The sequence below is a fragment of the Marmota monax genome, unplaced genomic scaffold (assembly GCF_021218885.2).
Source record: "Marmota monax isolate L192 unplaced genomic scaffold, Marmota_monax_Labrador192_F-V1.1 WCK01_AAM20220418_F8-fsc00035, whole genome shotgun sequence".
NCBI lineage: Eukaryota > Metazoa > Chordata > Mammalia > Rodentia > Sciuridae > Marmota > Marmota monax.
Genome location: NW_026691961.1, coordinates 8,817,514 through 8,835,336, shown reverse-complemented (window position 1 = coordinate 8,835,336; position 17,823 = coordinate 8,817,514). Strand labels below are relative to the sequence as shown.

Below are 17,823 nucleotides of genomic sequence, written 5' to 3'. Positions count from 1 at the left end.
GTCCTGGACGTCTCCGTCCTCAGCAGGTGAGGGGATTGAGGAAAAGCTATCCTGGCAAGGGGAGGGACAGAATCAAAGGCAGGAGTGGGGAAGGCTACCCAGTGCTGGGAAGGGAGATACAGGGTCACCAGAGAATAAATGTGGGAATCAAGTCCTGCATGGTAACTGCTCAGATTAGGTGGGTGCTGCAGGGTGTGGTGGGGCCCTCTCAAGAGGGCTCTGAGGAGAACCAGTCAGTCTGGAACACATCCCGTTTTAAGCTAGACCAGAAGAAGAACTTCCTAGGATCATGCATGTGCTAACATGCTCCCCAGACAGGGCTGTGCCAACAACCCGCCCATGGAGCTGCTGGCCGAGGCTTGCCCTAACAAGCAGGTGCAGTCCTGGTGTCTGGAACCTGAGTCGGGGGCCCATTGGTGGTCTTCAGCCCATTGGTCCAGTGTGGTCCCCTTTACCAGGGCTGCCCTGGACATGTCTGTGGGTCATGGAGGCCTCTACCTCTCAGAGGCTACCCGGGCTACTAGGACCTGTCCAGATGCTTATCAATGAGCAGAACCCAGGACAAGGGCCTTTCCAAAAGGACTGGAGAGAGCCTGGGCATCTGGGTGGTGGGGTGGAGATTCCAATTCCATTGCTACCCTGGGTGAGTTGCTCACCCTCTCTGAGCCTTGATCCTGTCCCCTACCTTCCTTGCATGCTGAGCCTGAGGTTGGTGAAGGTGGTGGTTGTGAAGCTCTGCAGCGTCTGGGCCAGCAGTTCTCATAGCTCTGAGAGCTCCCTGGATCACTCCACCCTCAGAGGGAGCTCCTTGGACAGGATTGGGCTTCCCCTTTGCCCCTGTTGCAGGTCTTCTCAAATTCTTCATGCCTCCAGAGGGACCCAATCTGCCAGCTCTCCAGATGGGTTACTGACATCTGGGGACCACCAGGTGGATGAGGCTGGGCAGACAGACCTTGTGACTGGGTAGAAGAGACTGAGTCAGCTCACTAGGCTGCTGGAAAGTGACTTCTCTGAGCCTGTCTCCCCAACTCGACTTGTCTAGCCCTCTCAGAAAGGCAGGGTTCCAGCCCCGCTGGATGGCTAGGCCCACTGCCAGCTGCAAGTTCGAGGCGCATCACAGGCTACTTGACCTCTGGGAAACCCCTCCGGGCACTAGACTGCCTGGCTGGCTTGTTCTCCTTCTGCAGGTGGGCTCCCGGGCTATCCTCGCACTTCTTTGGTCCACACGGCCCAGTGATGAGGCTCCAGCTCCCGGAGCCCAGAGGTCAACTCATGTACTTGCTGCCCCTGCCCGGGAGGGGCCAGGATGGGCCTTCTAAGAACGAGTCCTGAGCAACTGAGAAGCCCTGTCACTACCTTGCGTCCCTCCCCTGCGCCGCATCCTCCCCACCCCCAGTGCAGGAGTGAAGACACGAGCCAAGCTTGCTAGAGCCAGGATCTCCAAGCAGGCGCGTCGGGGTTGCCCCGGTGGCCACCGGTCGCACCGGGAGTCCACACCGGTGTCTGCGTGTCCCAGGCCCAGCCCGGGCCGGGGGTAAGGGGAGGGGCGTCCCGGCCCCGCCCCAGGTCCCGCCCTGTGCCCGCGCCCCGGCTGTCCCGCGTCTGGGCTCGGAGCAGAAGCTGGGCGCTCGCGGGCTGAGCGCTGCGCGGGCCAGGATGTGCTCCTGCCTGCGGCCCCGGCTCCCGGGCCTGGGTGTGGTGTGGCCTTATGGCAGGTAGCGGCGGCCTGGGCGGCGGGTCCGGGGACGGCCAGGGCACCGGGACTGGGCAGGGGCCCCCACTGAGGGCGCCCCGCGCGCTGCTGGCGCTGGTGGCTCTGGTGCTCGGCGCCTACTGCCTCTGCGCCCTCCTCGGCCACTGCCCGCCAGCCGCCCGTGCCCCGGCCCTGGCCCCGGCGCGCATAGAGTTGACCAGTCTTGCCCGTCGCCCTGGAGCGCCAGGTCTGCCGGTGGCCAGCGGTTCGGGTCTCCGGCGCTTTCCTCAGGCGCTTATCGTGGGCGTGAAGAAGGGTGGCACGCGCGCCCTGCTCGAGTTTCTGCGGCTGCACCCGGACGTCCGCGCTCTGGGCTCGGAGCCCCACTTCTTCGATAGGTGCTATGATCGCGGACTCGCTTGGTATCGGTGAGCTTCCTACCCATCTGCCTGTCAGCTTCTATGGGCGCCCCAGCTGGTTCCGTACAGGATCGCAACAGGAGAAGTCCTGGGACATTGGGACTGAGACCAGCCTGTGGGGGGCTCCAGTTTGACCCCATGGATGCAGCTCCCAGAGAAAAGGTGGTACCTGGTCACGGGTCCCAGGAACTTAGAAAACTCCGGGAAAGCCCTATTGGAGTCTGTGGAGGGACTCGCATGATTGTGGTGGGGATGGGTAGATGGGTGTATGATCCCACTCAGGAAGTAGTTTCCAGGCAGTGGGATCTTAGAGTCCAGTGGCACCCTGTCCCCCAATCATTATTCTGGGCATGCATGGCCAATCATCTCCTGGCCAGTTACCTTAGAAAGGGCCTCCAAGTTCCCTCTGGCCTCCTAAAAAGTGCTCTCACCCTAGGGGGCTTTTTTGGTCTTTGGTCTGGAGAAAGTTAGGTCTGGGTGTAGGAAGGAGAGTGCTGCCAGGTGGGGGATTGGGACCCAGTCTCCTGCACAGGGCTCTGTAGCTGCTCTGCACCCCAATTGGGGTGCGGCAGTGGAATGTGGGGGAGCTCCCTGCCTCAGCTGAAGCAAGCTGCTGAGCTTGGCACTGGAGGCTAGAGCCAGGCCCTGCCCTCTGCCTCCTGCAGCTGTGTCTGTGTCCAGAAGTCTCCCTGTCCCTTCCTGTGGGATAATGAGGATTCACAGAGGGCTCTCACCTCTTCCCCAGGGTGGGGGTCATACCCTCAGTCTAGGTCACCTGGAGAATTAGTGGGGGATGGCAGCACCCAGTCTGGACCCACATATGCACACCAGTTTCTCTGTTCCTAGATCCTCCCCTCCAGTATGCATTTGCTGTTTGCCTTTTGCACTGAGATGACTGGTAGGTGGGGCGGGGTGGTGGTGGTGGTGGAGAACAGGGGAGCTGGCTCCCGACCTCTGAAGGGTAGTGCTGGCCTGGTGCTAGGGAAGTTGGGCATGGTGAGGGAAGGTGTTCCATCTCTGGGCATCCTCCCAGGTCAGGCTCCAGGGAAAGACCACTGGCCCATTCCTGGTGCAGGGAGGGGAGGAAGAGCAGAAAGGAGAGAGGGGCCAAAGGTCAAGGGAGCACCTTTTAATGACGCACAGACTTCATGGCCGCCACTGGCCCCATGAGCTTTGACAGGAGTTGAGGGGATCTGTGAGGTGAAGAGGAACTGAGGAGAAGCCAGGAGGGTGAGATGAGGCCGGGTAGGTGCTGAGAGGTTCTCAAGGCGCCAGGATCCCAAGGCCCACCCAGGTGTGCCCTGGCATTAGCTCTGCTTGGGGGGAAGTTCTGGGGAGGGTGAGGGGTCTGAGAGGCAGCAGGGACCAGCCCCAGGGTGGGGGTCATACCCTCAGCCCTAGGTGCCGCAGTCTGTCTGGGCACAAAATAACCGAGCCACCACAAAAGCCTTGTAGATTCAAACAGCAACTCTTTATTCCCGAACTCTCACTGGCACTCTACACGCATGTTCTGGGAAAAATACACTCCCTCCACCGGACTCTGCGTACCAATTCTCTCAGAACCCCGCGAGAACTCAACGGGAACTCAAGGAGTGGGCAGCAGGATATGCCCCAATCCCAGCAGGATATGCCCCAATCCCAGCAGGATCCGCCCTAACCTGGAGCCGCCCTATTCCAGCAGGATCCACCCTAAACCTGGAGCTGCCCTATTCCAGCAGGATCCACCCTAAACCCGGAGCCACCCTAATCCCTGACCAGGGTCACCTTTCAACCCCAAAATGCCATGTGTCATTCCTACTTGGCTATGGCTCTCAGCACCTAGGGGGAATCTTGGGGAGACTACATGTCCAGGAGAGGAGTGGGGTGCATTCAGGACAGTGTGACCCTGCTGAGAAGAGACTTTTTACTTTCTCGTTTTAAAAACCCACCTCCAGTGAGGGTTGTGGAGGGGTCATGTCCTGTGGCCACAGTCCCATTAATCCAGGGCTGTCCCTTGGGGTTGGCCAGCACTGACCCCCCTGATTCAGAGCAAGCCAAGTGTGAGCTTCTGGACGGTGTGTCCCAGTGTCTCAGGCGTGGCCGTGTGCTGAGGTGTGTAAACACGGTGCCGTTCTGCTCACCAGTGCCGCAGCCTCGGTGCTGGTCTGTTCTTTGGACCATCATGAAGAAGCCCCAAGCTCTGAAAATGTCCACCCTTGCCCCAGTGTTCCCAGACACAGGCCTGGGTGGAGCCCTTGCGTTCCCCCAGGGCCCTATTCCAGGTGCAGGTTGGGTGGGGTAGGAGAAGCAGTTCCCCCAGCTGAATTTCTGGGACACTGCTCCACTGAGAACTGATCCACACTTACCCCCAACAGTGACCTTGGCCATCCCCTGGCCTTGGTGAATGGGTCCTTTGCCCATGGTCACACTGTTTTCCCTTCCTGGACCTCCATTCGCTCATCTTTTGAATACTTGAGCACCATGGCCCCAGAGAACCCCAAACTCAAACAGGATCTGCTTCCTGTTCACTCATCATTGAGCACCCACTGTTTGGCAGGTGCTGGAATCACACAGATACCCCAGGAACTCCATCTGGGGGCAGGTAGGAGCCAAAGGGATTCCAGGGAGAACCTCCTTAGTTCTCGGGATGCAAAAGCAGTGAATGCAGAGGGGGTATGTGTTTGTAGGGAGGAAGGGGCTTCTATGGGGCCAGTCCTCCCTATCCTGTGGCTGAGGACAAACCCCCCAGTACTTTCTGGCATCAGGTTAAGAACAATAACTGGTTTCCATTGGGTCCCAGACTCTGCTAGATCTCCCAGGCGAGGTATAGGACACAAAGGTGGGGGTGCTGAGAAGGGAGGAGGGAGAGTGGCCCAGGGCTGGGTGGAAGCCACAGGGAAATGCAGACCAGATGAGGTGGGCTCGGCGGGGAGGGAGGGTCCTCTGAACCGCCTGTCAGAAGTTTGCCATGGACGGTCAGAATTCTGCTCTGGGGCTGGGGATGTGGCTCAAGCGGTAGTGCGCACGCCTGGCATGCGTGCGGCCCGGGTTCGATTCTCAGCACCACATACAAACAAAGATGTTGTGTCCACCAAAAACTAAAAAATAAATATTAAAATTCTCTCTTTAAAAAAAAAAAGAATTCTGCTCTGCACATCCTCCCCCTTCCCCATCCCCCACCTCACCATGAGGCCCAGGGAGGCCTCAGAAATCATTGATCCCAAAGATCTCCCATCTCAGAGCTGACTTGTGGTGGGAGTGAGTCTAGGAAGTGCTTGTCCCCAGTCCTCCTGCCCCCTTTTTTGACAGGGGGTCTGGGAGTTACTGCCCCCTTGGAAGTTCTGCTTCTCCAACTGCCTGGAAGAGAAAGCATGGAGGGAGAGCAGTCTTCTAGGCCTCTGCAGGAGAAGAGTCAGAGATGTTCAGAACCAGGTGTCTAGTCTGGGAAGGAAAAGGGCTGGGCCCCTGAAATCACTTGGTGTGGGGAATGGGGTGTGGTCAGGGCACATCAAAGAAGGGAGGGGATGATCTAGGGATGGGGCTCCAGACGGTGACTTCTGGTGAGGCCTGGTGTCCTCCCTTCCCGGCAGTGAGCTTAGGGAGGGGACACGCCCCTTCTTATGACTCCACCTGGGGCAAGGGGGCCCTGGCTGGCAGACTGCAGCCAGGGTCTCTTGGAGCTCTCCCTGGGGAAGTTGGTGCTGTCTCCAAAAGGATCCCCAGACATACAGGGTAGGTGGTGGGAGTCAGGGGCTCTGGGAGGAGAGGACATGCAGACACCCCTTCCCAGGTGGGCCTCAAGGAGGGCTGAGGGTCAGCAATCTTCAGCATGTCCTGCTTTCTCTCTGAGCCTCAGTGTGCTGCCTATCAAATGGAACTAGGGTAGAGTGAGGATGGTTTTTGCTCACAAACCCTGGTGATTTCTATTGGCTAGCTGTACCCTGGACCTTGTTTTGAGGGATGGGGTGGCTCCCCCCATGCTGCCCACCCAACTATGCTTTGGTTATGGTTAGTGCTGGGGAGCCTGGCATCCTGGGTCTCCCTCTTGCCTGTTTGGCACATGTACGTACCTCCTGTCCCACCACAGGCAACTGCATTGTGGGGCTCTGTGTACCTGTGTCGGCCTGACAGTGTCCCTAGGGGTCTGAACAGAGAGAGAGGACACAGGTCTGTGGGTCAGTTAGGCTGGCTGAAACTGGACTTGGCCCTGTGTGTCCCCCTCCTGGCTGGACCAGTCCTCGGGACTCTTGGTGGGAGCAGGGCTGGGCAGGGCTGGGCAGAGGTGTCTCCTCCCTGGCACAGGCTCTTTGTTGACCTAGTTCCCAGCCCGCCCTTGGAGCTGTTTGCTGAGCTGACCTGCCCTGCCCTGCCCAACCTCACCCTGTACTACCTGGCTTGCAGGCGCTGCCTCAGGACACCACTTGGGGTGCCTGGGCCTGCCCAGCCTGGGGGCTTAGGATGGGCTCCCCCTGGTTTGGGAAAGTCTGGGAGCTGTGGTCAGCTGACTCCCTCTGAATCTTGGAATCTCAGAAGTGTTGAGTCCTTGGCCTGGCACTCTGGGACCCCTGCAAGGTCTGGAAAGCCCCAGGGTGGGGGGTCACTGCCATGTCACTAATTTCTCAAATGTTCGGTTTCTGCTGGTGGCTCTTTGGCATTCTGAGTTGGGCCCAGGTGGGTGACTGAAGTCTGGGGGAGGGTATAATTAAACTACAGGGCATGGGGGAGAGGCCCCCTGCCAGCGACTCTTGTCAATAACAATAATTGATGACCTAATTCAGGGACGCTGTCAGCCATCAAATGAAAGGGTGACCTCAAGTGATTGGAGCACAGAAGCCTGCAGGCGACAAGGCCAGGCTCGCCAGCTCAGGGGCACTTGGTCTGGGGTGAGAACAATGTCAAGGTGGGGGCCAGCAGCTCTGGGAAGGATGGGTCTGATGGGTGGGGTTGCGAGGCCTTAGAGGAGCAGACACTTGGGCTGAGGGGCCCTAGAGCTTGCCCAGGATGGCCAATGGCTGATGAGGAGTTCCTTGTCCACCCTCTCCCCAGTGACCATCATCCTATTTTCCCTGGGCCCCCTCAGTGCACCTCCCGTCCAGCTCTTCAGGAACTGGGTCTGAGTGGGAGGGAGGGTGAGCTTCAGGTCTAACCTGGGGACAAGGCTTCACAGCCGAAGCACTCTCACCCATGCCCAGCACCCACTCGGGCCACCCCTCTCCCATTGTCCCCAGGAGCCTGATGCCACGTACCTTAGATGGCCAGATCACCATGGAGAAGACCCCCAGCTACTTTGTGACACGGGAGGCCCCCCGCCGCATCCACAGCATGTCCCCAGACACGAAGCTGATCGTGGTGGTGCGGAACCCAGTGACCAGGGCCATCTCTGACTACGCCCAGACACTCTCCAAGACCCCCGGCCTGCCCAGCTTCCGTGCCTTGGCCTTCCGCCATGGCCTGGGCCCCGTGGACACGGCCTGGAGCGCCATTCGCATTGGCCTCTATGCTCAGCACTTGGAGAACTGGCTGCGCTACTTCCCTTTGTCCCATTTTCTTTTTGTCAGTGGTGAGCGCCTGGTCAGCGATCCAGCAGGAGAGGTCGGGCGCGTGCAGGATTTCCTGGGCCTCAAACGGGTTGTCACGGACAAGCATTTCTACTTCAATGCCACCAAGGGCTTCCCCTGCCTCAAGAAGGCCCAGGGTAGCAGCCGCCCTCGCTGCCTGGGCAAGTCCAAGGGCAGGCCCCACCCCCGTGTGCCTCAGGCTGTGGTCCAGCGCCTACAGGACTTCTACCGGCCCTTCAACCGCAAGTTCTACCAGATGACCAGCCAGGACTTTGGCTGGGACTGAGCACGACCCAGGCAGACGTGTCCTGGACACTCAGTAACTGTATTTATGTTTGCCCATCTGGTCAGATGCCTCCACATGCTAGGTGGAGAGTATTTAAGGAATAAAGTCTGGATGGGTATCTTCCACTTGGCCTTGAGATGGGAAGTGCTCACACAGCTAACTACAAGCACTGACTGCTCAGGTGTCATCCCAAACCTGCTCCCTAAGAGTTCTTGAAGGTGGCACGCACTTGGTCACATGTCACAGATGAGTCCATGAGGCTCGGAGAGGGTTAAGGCTTGCCTAGTGACACACAGCTTAACCCTGGTGGCTCTGGAGGCTCCAGTCGGCCTCTCTTCTCAATCTTGGGAGGATGAGCAGGGTTGTCTCCATGTCTGCATGAGCAGGGCTTCCCCTCAGTGGTGGACAGGATTGAAGTGGGGTCTGGCTGACTGTGTGTGCTGCACCCACAACCCCAGCTGATCCTGCTCCCAGTGCCTGGGGCTGCTCCCTCTTGGCAGCCTCCTGGAACTGCCAGGTGGTGAGTGGAGATGGCTTCCAGCCAAGCCCACAAGACCCCGCCCACTCCCCAGGCCCTCACTGCCCCAGCCAGATCGGCTGCTTTTATCCTGTGCCCTTCCCCTAGGACAGGACAGGAATCAGTGCCCATCTGCAGCCCAGCTGCCCACTCCTAACCAGGGAGGTTGGGATGCTTGTCCACCCCTCTCCAGGGAATGTGAGGCCCCCTTGGTAATGACTCTCACTTGCTCCTGGCCGTTTACTCGCTGCCAGGTGCCTACCAGCTGCCCTGATAATGACCTTGGGGCTACTTGGGCCCAGGCCCAGATGCCTATGCTGTCCCAGACCTGCCACGGGACCTGGCTGTGTTCTTGGCACACCAGGCTGCTCCTTGGATCTCATGGCCTGTCCTTGGCCCTGATGTGGCCTTTCTACTTCTCAGTTACTTGGGCTACTCTGTCCTGGGTCCCAGGGATGCAAGCAGTGAGGGATGGTTTGAGGGGCAATCTGTCAGCCTCTGTCCCTCCCTGACTGACTGGCAAAACTCACCGTGAGCTAGTGGCTCCACCAGTCACCATATCCTCTGTCTTTGTCACATGATCCCATCATGTTGTGGACACAGGGTCAGTTCATATTGATGTTCCAAGAGGCTCAGTGGGACGGGGAGGTAGATGGGGACATCTGTCTCTCTCCAGCTATCAGAGATCCCTGTGCCGCGTTTCTGTTCTCGCGACTAAAAGGTTCAGGGGTTACTCCAGTTAAACTGGGCTAACTGGGCTGCACGAAATAACCACACAAGAGACACAAATACCTTTTTCTTGGGGGTCGCTGTGACGGCTCCTCTGACCTTAAGGGTCTGCAGAAAGAGAGAGAGAGAGAGCGAGAGGAGAAGTTATTTAAATGAGGCAAGGGGTCAGGTTTCAGGGGGCTGAGTCTATCTTCATGATGTTCACTGTCAGCAGGTTGACTGACACCTGGGTAGGCCACACCCAAGGGCACAGTAAGAGAAGGGGACACGGAAGATTCTATCGTAAACAGGGCAAGGGGTTATATTACAAAGGAACAGGTGAGCATAGCTTCACCCATGGGGCTGTAGCAAGACACACCCATGCACAAGACACTGACCCTCGCACCCAAAAAGAGTGGGGAAAGGTCTGCCACATTTCTGCAACTGAGTGTCTCAGCACCCAGCTGGGGAGTGTGACTTAGTCACGTCTCCCACACCCCTGCTCCTATTACTCTGTGGGCTCAGTGGAGCTGGGATGAGGGGCTGGACCTGTCTCCAGGCCCCTCCACCCCCGGCAGGGTTGGGAGTGGTTATAGGCTCCCCTCCTGGCACTGGCTGGGCTAGTGCAGTTCCAGCGTGGTGGGCAGATGTGGGCCCAAATGTGAATGAGATGAACCCATAGCTTTCCCCAGACTCGAGACTGATGTGGTGAGGGAAAGGGCTGGGCAGCTACAGGGGCCAGGTAAGGAAGGGACAGAACCCTAGCAGGACAGGCCCTGCTAGGCAGTGAGTGCTCAGCGTGGTGTCTATGTCCCCTCCTCTCCCTGAACATGCTGAGCTTGCTGTGTCTGGAAGCCTTGGGCCCACACCATCTCCCCCCTCCTTTGTTCTCCTACAGGGAGCTCTCTGAATGGCAACTAGAGGGATGTCCTCAGAGGAAGGCAGATTCCATTATTTTAAAATGCTCCAATCCCAGCCCTACCCCCACTGCTTCTAGGATGAAGACCAGATGCCTGCCTGCAGCTGTGAAGGCCCTCGAGGCCTCTCCCCACATCTGCCTGCTCCCCTCAGCCCTACTTTCCTGCTCGCTGGCCGTGGCCAGTTCCTCACACCTGCTATGCTCTTTCCAACCTCACAGACCTGGCACATGCTGTTCCTTCTGCCTGAAATGCCTGTCCCCACAGAGAGTGTGAATGGAGGTAGAGGTGGCCGTGCTTCTGCTGAGCTTATCCAGGTGACTCACTTTCCCCATCTAGGGCACAGAGTTGTGGGGAGCACTAGTTTACCTGGCTTTGAGGCCTGGGCCCAGGGCTCAAGGGACAGATTCTGGAAATAGAGAAGAGAGAGGGTGGGTTGGGATGTCCCTCTTGTCCCCCCCACTGGGAACTCAGCCTGTGGGCCTACGCCCAGTGCAAGGTGCCCAGCTGAGCTCCAGAACACACTGTGTGCAGATGTGGCGGGTCCTACAGGCTGCGTGGGGGTGGTAGGGCTCCTTGGGGGAGTCATCGGCCTTTAATTAAAGTCCTTAAATTGTTTCCCCAGCTGCTCCATGGTTTCCATGTTGGAACGTTCCAGAACGGGTGAGAAGTGCTGATTCAATTACCTTCTTCCTGTCCTGACCAGGAGAGGGGACTGGGATGGGAATGGGCAGTGATGGAGGTCCTCACAGCCTTGGGGTTAAGGAGAGAAGCCTGGGGAGGAGGCCTCGCTTATCCCCAGCCTCCTGGTCACATGTGGTCCAGGGTGGGTCCTAGGAAGAGTGGGTGGGGGGCTGAGTGAAGGTGGTGTTCTCGCTCTGGGCCTTGAACATGGCAGATGCTGAACCTGAGCAGGCCCTGGCCTTGGAAGCAGGGAGGAACAGGATCGTACTCTCCACTGGGAGGCTGCATTGGTAACCGGGAAGCCCTCTCTAGAAGAGGAGACCCAGAAAGTGCCCGTAGCTTTCCCGTCCTCCTCTTTCCTGTTGGCACCCCTGCAATAGTCTTCACCATGCTGTCCATCCCAAGGGGCATACTGCCTGCCTTGGTGTACGCGACCTCAGGGACAGGTCAAGGCAGAACCTGGGATCAGAGCACGGCTGGGGCTGGGCCTGCTGACCCCTGTTCCTCCAGGAAGAGCTGCCTGAGGCCACTGGTTCTGGGTGACCCCTCTGATGAGGGCTGAGCTGGCCTCCTGTGGTTAGAGTGGGTGGGACTAAGGGGTGAGTGTGAGGCAGCCTTGGGCTTGTTCCCCACTGGATTCCTTGGGGACTGTGAAGGGCAGGACCGGGGAGGTAGAGGGAAGCTGGGCTCCTGGGGTGCAGCTTGGACTGGGAGAGTCTGCTTTGGGCAGCACCTGTGGGTTCCTTTGCCCCAGAATCAGGGGTACTTTGGGAAAGGCCTGATTCTCCTGGTCCTTGTGGCTGGTCTCCACATGGCCCAAGGTGCACACTCCAGCCTCGTGCAGTGGCCGTTCTCTGGCTGCAGGAGGGGACCACGCCAAGGGTGAGAGAAGGACTGAGTGACTTCAGAAGAGTTGAATCCCCTCATAGGCCCTGCTCCCATGCCTTCCTGGCTCCCCAGGCCTGAGCCCCTTCCCATTTGCCAGCCTGCCCTCGGCTCCTTGTCCCCTTTGAGGAGCTGCTGAACTGTGGTTTCCTAGGGGTTCATTTGCGGTGACTTCACTAGGGAAGGGATGCTTGAAGGCCTGGACACTTTAGTCTGGGCAGTGCCTCATTTTAATCTGATCCGCCCATGCCCTCTGTTCCTGTGGAGGCTGGGAAAGTGATGCTGTCCTGAACCTGGTGTCTAGTTCCATTCCAGAAGTTTCCTCTCAAATTGTCAAGGGCTGACTCTTGAGGCCAGATGGTAGGGGCTTAGGGATGAGGAAGGTTCCCTGTGATTTCCTTTTATCCACCTTGTCCTAGGGGCAGCTTTGGGCAGCCAAGAAGCATCGGCAGGAGCCCTATAGGAAGCCCCTTGCTCCTGAGGCCCGACTCCCTCTGTGCCTCCCTCAGGCCTTCGGGCTTTGAACTGGCTCTTTTTCTCTCTTTCCTGCATGCCAACCTCATGCTCCCGGTTAGCTCCTGAACTTCCTTGACTCTCTGGGCTCCCATGGGCCAGGATCAAGGTTCTGGATGTCAGTGACATGCTGAGGGGTCTGGAGAAATGGAAGGCAGGGCAGCAACAGCAGCTGATAGGGCCTGACAAGTTCATTTATTCTCTTAGCCCACAGGTACTGAGGACTCTGTGATGGACAGGGCAGTGCTGACCATCTGGAGTCGTCAAGAGGCCAGGGAGACCAAGTGAGCCACCAAGCAACTAGGAGAGTGGAGCACTAAATACAGAGTGTGACAGGCACCAGGAAGCAGGGAGCAAGGGGGAAGGGGGCCATTCCAGAGGGAGGTTCCCTGAGAGAGGAGACCACCTTGAGAGCACCAGCTGCGATAGGGCAGGGCAGCAGGTGCCTCAAGCAGGGGACACACAGGCACATTAGGTGATGGAGGACTAGGTGAGGAAATCCTGACTTTAAGGGCCGGGTTGTGGCTCAGTGGTAGATGCTTTTCTCTCATATATAGGGCCCTGTGTTCAATCTCTAGTACTGGAAAAAAAAAGTAAGAAAGAAAGAAAATTCTTGGATATGAGACAAGTTCTGCATGTACAACCCAAAGTCTTAAGGATAGGGATTTGGACAGATACTCACATACCTGTGTTCCTGGCAGCTGTATTTAAGTAGCTGAGAGGTGGAAACTGCCTGAGTGCCCATCAGCAAATGATCAGGTAAACTAAATGTGATCATGTGATGTGTGCATGCAACGGGCTATTATTCAGCTACAAAAAAATGTAATTATTTTTTTCCACGTAGGGAATCGAACCCAGGGCCTCATGCATGTGGGGCAAGTGCTGTACTCCTGAGCTACCCCAGCCCCAGAATAATGTTCTGATGCCTGCTTCTGTGTGGATCAACCTCAAAAACATCTTGCTAAGTGAAATAAGCCAGCCAGGGAAGTTATATCTTGCATAATCATTTGTATGAAATGTGCAGAATAGGCAATCCATAAAGACTGAGCAGCTTGGTGGTGGCCAGGGCTGGAGGGACAGGGAGTGGCTGCTTAGTGGCTGCAGGGTTTCCTCTCAAAATGATGAGAACATTCTGGAACTGAATTGAGGCGTCGGTCACACAACATTGGGAATTCACTAAATGCCATTGAATTGTTCACTTTAAAATGGTTGATTTTGTTGTGTGAATTTCACTTCATTCAAAAAAAAAAAAAACTTCCACAGAAAACTCAGCAGCACAGGGATGTGTTGGGAGAGAAGATTCTGGGAGAGCTTTATTAGTTCTGTTAGGACACGAAAGATTCATGAGGGAGGCACACAGCTGTATGGGACAGATGCCACAGAAGAAAGGATTCAGGGCACAGATCCCTCAGAGGCTGCAGGGACATGTGCAGGCGGAGTCTGGCTGTGCCGCTGGGGCAGCGGGTCCTGCCAGCCCTGTGTGCTCTCCCAGGTTCCTTCTGACCCTTCAGATTGCTCGTTCCCTAGAACGTCTCCTCTACATCTGCTCCATCTGTTCTCGGTGCAAGATCTGGGGACCCTCTGCAGAGGATGGGGCTCTGTGTGGCTCTCCTCTGGTACTCCATCACAAACTCTAGTCACCTTGGTGTTCTGCTGCCCAACTCCATCTCTTCATTGGCAGGAGTCCACCAGCTTGGCCTCGGTTCCCCTCCCTTCCTCGCAGCTTAGAAACCATGTCCATGCGCCATCTAGAGTGGACATGCCTCACGGCTCCCTGTGTCTCTGGGGCTACTGTCCTTTGCTGCCTGGGGTTGTATCCACAGCTTTGTATATTTTGTCTTGTTCTTTGCTTGTTTTAGGCAGAAGGGTCCAGTTCTTGTCACTGCATCTTGGCTCAAAGTAGAGAGAAGGCTCTTATGTCAGAGAGAAAGAAATGTTAAAAAGAGAGAGAGAAAGAAATCTAGTGGGGTCACGTTTCCTCCTCTGGCTCTCACAGGGAGTGGGACTAATGTACCTCTGTCCCCTCCTGAGCATCACCCTGGTGCACAGAGCTGGGCAGGATCCAAAAATGCTTCCTTGGGCAAGTCAAACCACTCTGGCCCAAAGGTGGGGAGGGTCTGGGTGTCCTCCAGACTGCTGCTGCCCCCACCCCCAGCATCCAGCATTGGCCAATACGTGTCCCCTGCTTGTCCCCCTCCCTAATGGCAGGAAGGGCATAAATGGATCCTTGTTACCAAGGAGGAGGCTCAAAGCGGAAGGTAGCATACCATCACAGCTCCCAGGGGAGTTGGCTCAGGGGCCCCAGAGGCCCTGCAGTGCCTACCTGGACCAGAGGTTCTAAGCAAGATGCCTCTAGCAGACTGGCCATCAGGTGGAGGAAGGACAGGCAAGGGTTGCTCAGTTCTGGGAAGAGGCTCTTGAGGCTTTAGTTCAGGAAGTGAGGATACAGGGTCGATGCTGGGTGGCAGAGTGGCCCCAGTGCAGGGCCATGTGGGCCCTGCTGGGCTGCTGGTGTAAGCACACAGCTGTCTATATGTTTGGGAACCACTGGCACACTAGGATTTGGAGTGATATTTCTATTTCCTAACTTAGATTTCTCTCTAGAAACTGCCTAAAGATTGTTCCTCCTCCCAACTCCTGTGAGGTCCTGTAAAGATCCTGGGCCTGCAATTAGGAAACCAGTCAGAGAGCCAGTTTGCAAACCAGCTGTCTCAAAATGTACCCTCAGGATTCTTACTTTATGGAGCTCACTAAGTGATGATCCAGAGGGCCACAAGGATTTTATTACATTCCCTGAGAGGAGGGGCAAGGCACAACACCTAGGGCCACAGGGGAGGCACCAGGGACCAACAGGGGCCAAAGGAGCAGGGGAAACTGAGGCCTGGGTCTTTCTTGGAGTCTCCACCAGGAAGGTGGAGCCCAGGTCTGGATAGTGTGAATAATGCTGGGGGCTTTGGGTGGGGCTGGCATCCCTGGTTGGCCCTGAGTGGTTCAGGTCAGGGTCAGGAGCTCTTGAGAGTTGGATAAGGAGCAGGTCAGACGTGGGGCTCTGGGTAGCAGGGCAGATGGAACAGGTGGCTGTTAGTTTGGCCTGTGACTAATGGATGTCAGAGAGAGAAATACAGAACCAGAGAGAACACAGAACACCAGCCCTTATCCAAGGCCGGGCCAGGAGCCATTTCCTGTGGAGCTGCAGATCCTCACTGAGCCGTGGAATGCAGCCCCATCCTGGGGACTTGTCTCACCCTGGTTCATTCTGGGTTGCAGGCTGCTGGTACCTTGGGCTGGGCTGGAACAGCACTAAGTCCTGTGGTGACCCACTTCAGAGACTCTCTGGACTCCTCCCCAGATAGGACAGTGAGTCCAGAGGAGATGTGGGACAAGCTGGGAACACAGTCCTTGCTGGCCCTGAGCCATTGAGGATGGGCAGGCTAGGCAGGGCCCTTGAGGGATCCTGGAGGCCAGTTGGGGTCCTGCCTCTAGATCCTACCCTCTGGCAAGGGGACAAAGTACTATGTCTCCAGATGGGCTGTGGGCAGGGTCTGGCTGAGAACCCAGCTAGAGTCCTGGCTTTCAGGGACACATGGTGTGACAGCCACCAGGGAGACTAGATGGGCAGGAGCCCACCAAGGCCACAGAGACTTTCAGGTAAGCCAGGCCTCAGAAGACATCCCTGTCCCTGAGCCCACTGCCTGGGGACATTTGTCCCCACTTTCAGGAATGATGGGACCTGTCTAAGCCCTCCCCAACAGCAGGCACCGCTGAGGCTTCTGGACATAAGACGAGGATCCCTCTCCTGCTCCAAGCCAAGCTTCCGGCTTTGAGGTCGAGAATTCCTTTCATACTGCTTAATCTGAGCCATATTGTGTGTGATTTCTGTTGGAAGAACCTTACGAAAACAGTCAGTCAACCAAAACAGTTAATATGAAACTGTTGCCAGAGGATTTCATACACGAGCCTTCTGATTAAGGGGAAAACGAGATCTCCAGCCGGGCCATCGAGAACAATCAGAGATCTTGTTCTCACTGTCTCTCAGTTCCCACCGCTCCTGGCTGGGCCCCCTTGTAGGGGGGAGAGCGGCTGACTCCACAGCCTCCCACGGTCAGATCCTATCATCTCTCTTCCGTCTCCCACCAGGGAGGACGGGATATCTGATGGGAAGCCGATCTGGAGAGAAACGCTCTGACCGCCGCAGGGAAAGCTATCTCCCACAGAGGGTCTCAGCGGCCCCGTGGCGGGGTGGGGGTGGGGGAATGCCTGCCAAACATGCCAATTTTGGGAGAGAAGCATCCGGAGACTGTCTGGCCCCTAGCTTCACTGTCTGGATTTGGATTGGGGGGTGGGGGCAGGGGTGGTGCAGGGGCCATGCGCTTCATTGCTGTCCAGATCTACTGGGGGCAGTAGGGGAGGAAGGAGGGCAGCAGGCTAGGCACAGGGAAAACAAAAAGACAAGGTAGACTCTCTGGCCCCCAGGAGCTCTCCAGCCCCTTTGTGGTGTGCTCAGGAGTGGTGGGAGTTAGAGAGAGATGGAGGTAGACGCTGTTACTGCTGGCAGTGCCGGCCATGACCCACGGCCGGTGTTCCCTGGAACTTGCCAGGACCTGAGCAGGATCAGAATGAGACCCTGGGTGCAGCCCAGCTTTATTAAATATCATAATAAGCATACTAGGCACACACAGGTTCTTCTGCTGCGGTGTGGGGCTCCCGTGGAGCAGAGGGAGGGATGCCCCTCAGGTGGACAGGTGTAGGACAGATCTCCCAGGACCTCCAAACTCTGGTGTGCATATCCTCTAAGATCCTGGCCCTGAGGGGAGGGACCTATGGATTGGATGGATGACACTCCATGATTCAGCAACTGGTCACTTGAGTTCCTCATAAGGAAGGGTCTCCTGGGCGGGTCTGACCAACAAGGTGGGCTCTGAACAGGAGGTCTCCTCTTGGGGTGATGAAAATGTTCTGGAGCCAGGAGAGGTTGAGACTGGCAGCCTAGCTCAGGAGGACTGCCTGGGGGCTGGCTGGCTGGGGCTGGCTGCCTGCCTGCAGGAGACATAGGCAAAAGATGGAAAAAGGAAAAGTAAACTTGATGCAGTTTGATCAGCTCGATAGCTTCTCCCTGTCAGTCCACAGAATGTCACAGGACACAGAAACAGCAGGCAGGTGAACATACAGGATGATGTGGTTGTCCTGCAAAGGGACAAAATGGGACAGAAGGCATACTTACGTAGTTCTCCTTAGCCTGCCCTGGGCAGGCCAGGCAAGGGAGCCCTTCAGCTTTCCCTCAGCGGGAACAAGTAGCTCCTGAGGGCCCCAGACCCCGCCTGTTGGGGCTGAAGCTCAGTGCTCTGATTATAGTGAATGCCCCTGAGTTGTTCCCCAGCAGAAGGTTGGCTCTGTGTGATATGAACACCACCTGTGTAAAGAACAGAAGGGGTCTCTAGAGGGCAGAAGTAGGAGAAGTCTGTAGATGGTCCTCCTGCTGGCCTGGCAGAAAGCAAGCAGCTGCAAGGTGATCTTTTGAGGCCTATGGAAGAGCTGAGAGTGGCCCCAGTCAGTGGCCTTTAAGTAGACAGAGACCCAGCCCTTCAAACGCACCCACACCCTATGGATTCTGCCCATGGCCCGTGAGTTTGGGAGGATCCTGGACTTTAGATGAACCCCCCACCG

General features: G+C 56.9%; 1 protein-coding gene across 2 annotated transcripts; it reads left to right on the top strand.

Annotated features, from left to right (window-relative positions):
* Positions 1-1,477: 1,477 nt before the first annotated feature.
* Positions 1,478-16,382, top strand: Hs3st6 (heparan sulfate-glucosamine 3-sulfotransferase 6). 2 transcript variants are annotated; one of them, XR_009226685.1, is made up of 4 exons: positions 1,986-2,121; positions 10,299-10,394; positions 10,703-10,740; positions 12,367-16,382. XR_009226685.1 is itself a non-coding variant. In XM_046442370.2 (2 exons), exons 1-2 carry the CDS (start codon positions 1,709-1,711, stop codon positions 7,933-7,935), a joined length of 1,029 nt encoding a protein of 342 aa, XP_046298326.1. In that variant the 5' UTR covers positions 1,478-1,708; the 3' UTR covers positions 7,936-8,060. The 2 variants fall into 2 exon arrangements, 1 of the variants encoding a protein (XP_046298326.1); XM_046442370.2 differs by lacking the exons at positions 10,299-10,394; positions 10,703-10,740; positions 12,367-16,382 and adding an exon at positions 7,320-8,060 and having other exon boundaries at positions 1,478-2,121.
* The last annotated feature ends 1,441 nt before the right edge of the window (positions 16,383-17,823 follow it).

What these genes read in the sequence shown, in the direction of transcription:
- Hs3st6 (XM_046442370.2), top strand. Translation starts at nt 1,709, where the DNA reads ATGGCAGGTAGCGGCGGCCTGGGCGGCGGGTCCGGGGACGGCCAGGGC. An exon ending in CGCGGACTCGCTTGGTATCG is followed by an intron (nt 2,122 to 7,319) that starts GTGAGCTTCCTA and finishes CATTGTCCCCAG; the next exon opens with GAGCCTGATGCCACGTACCT.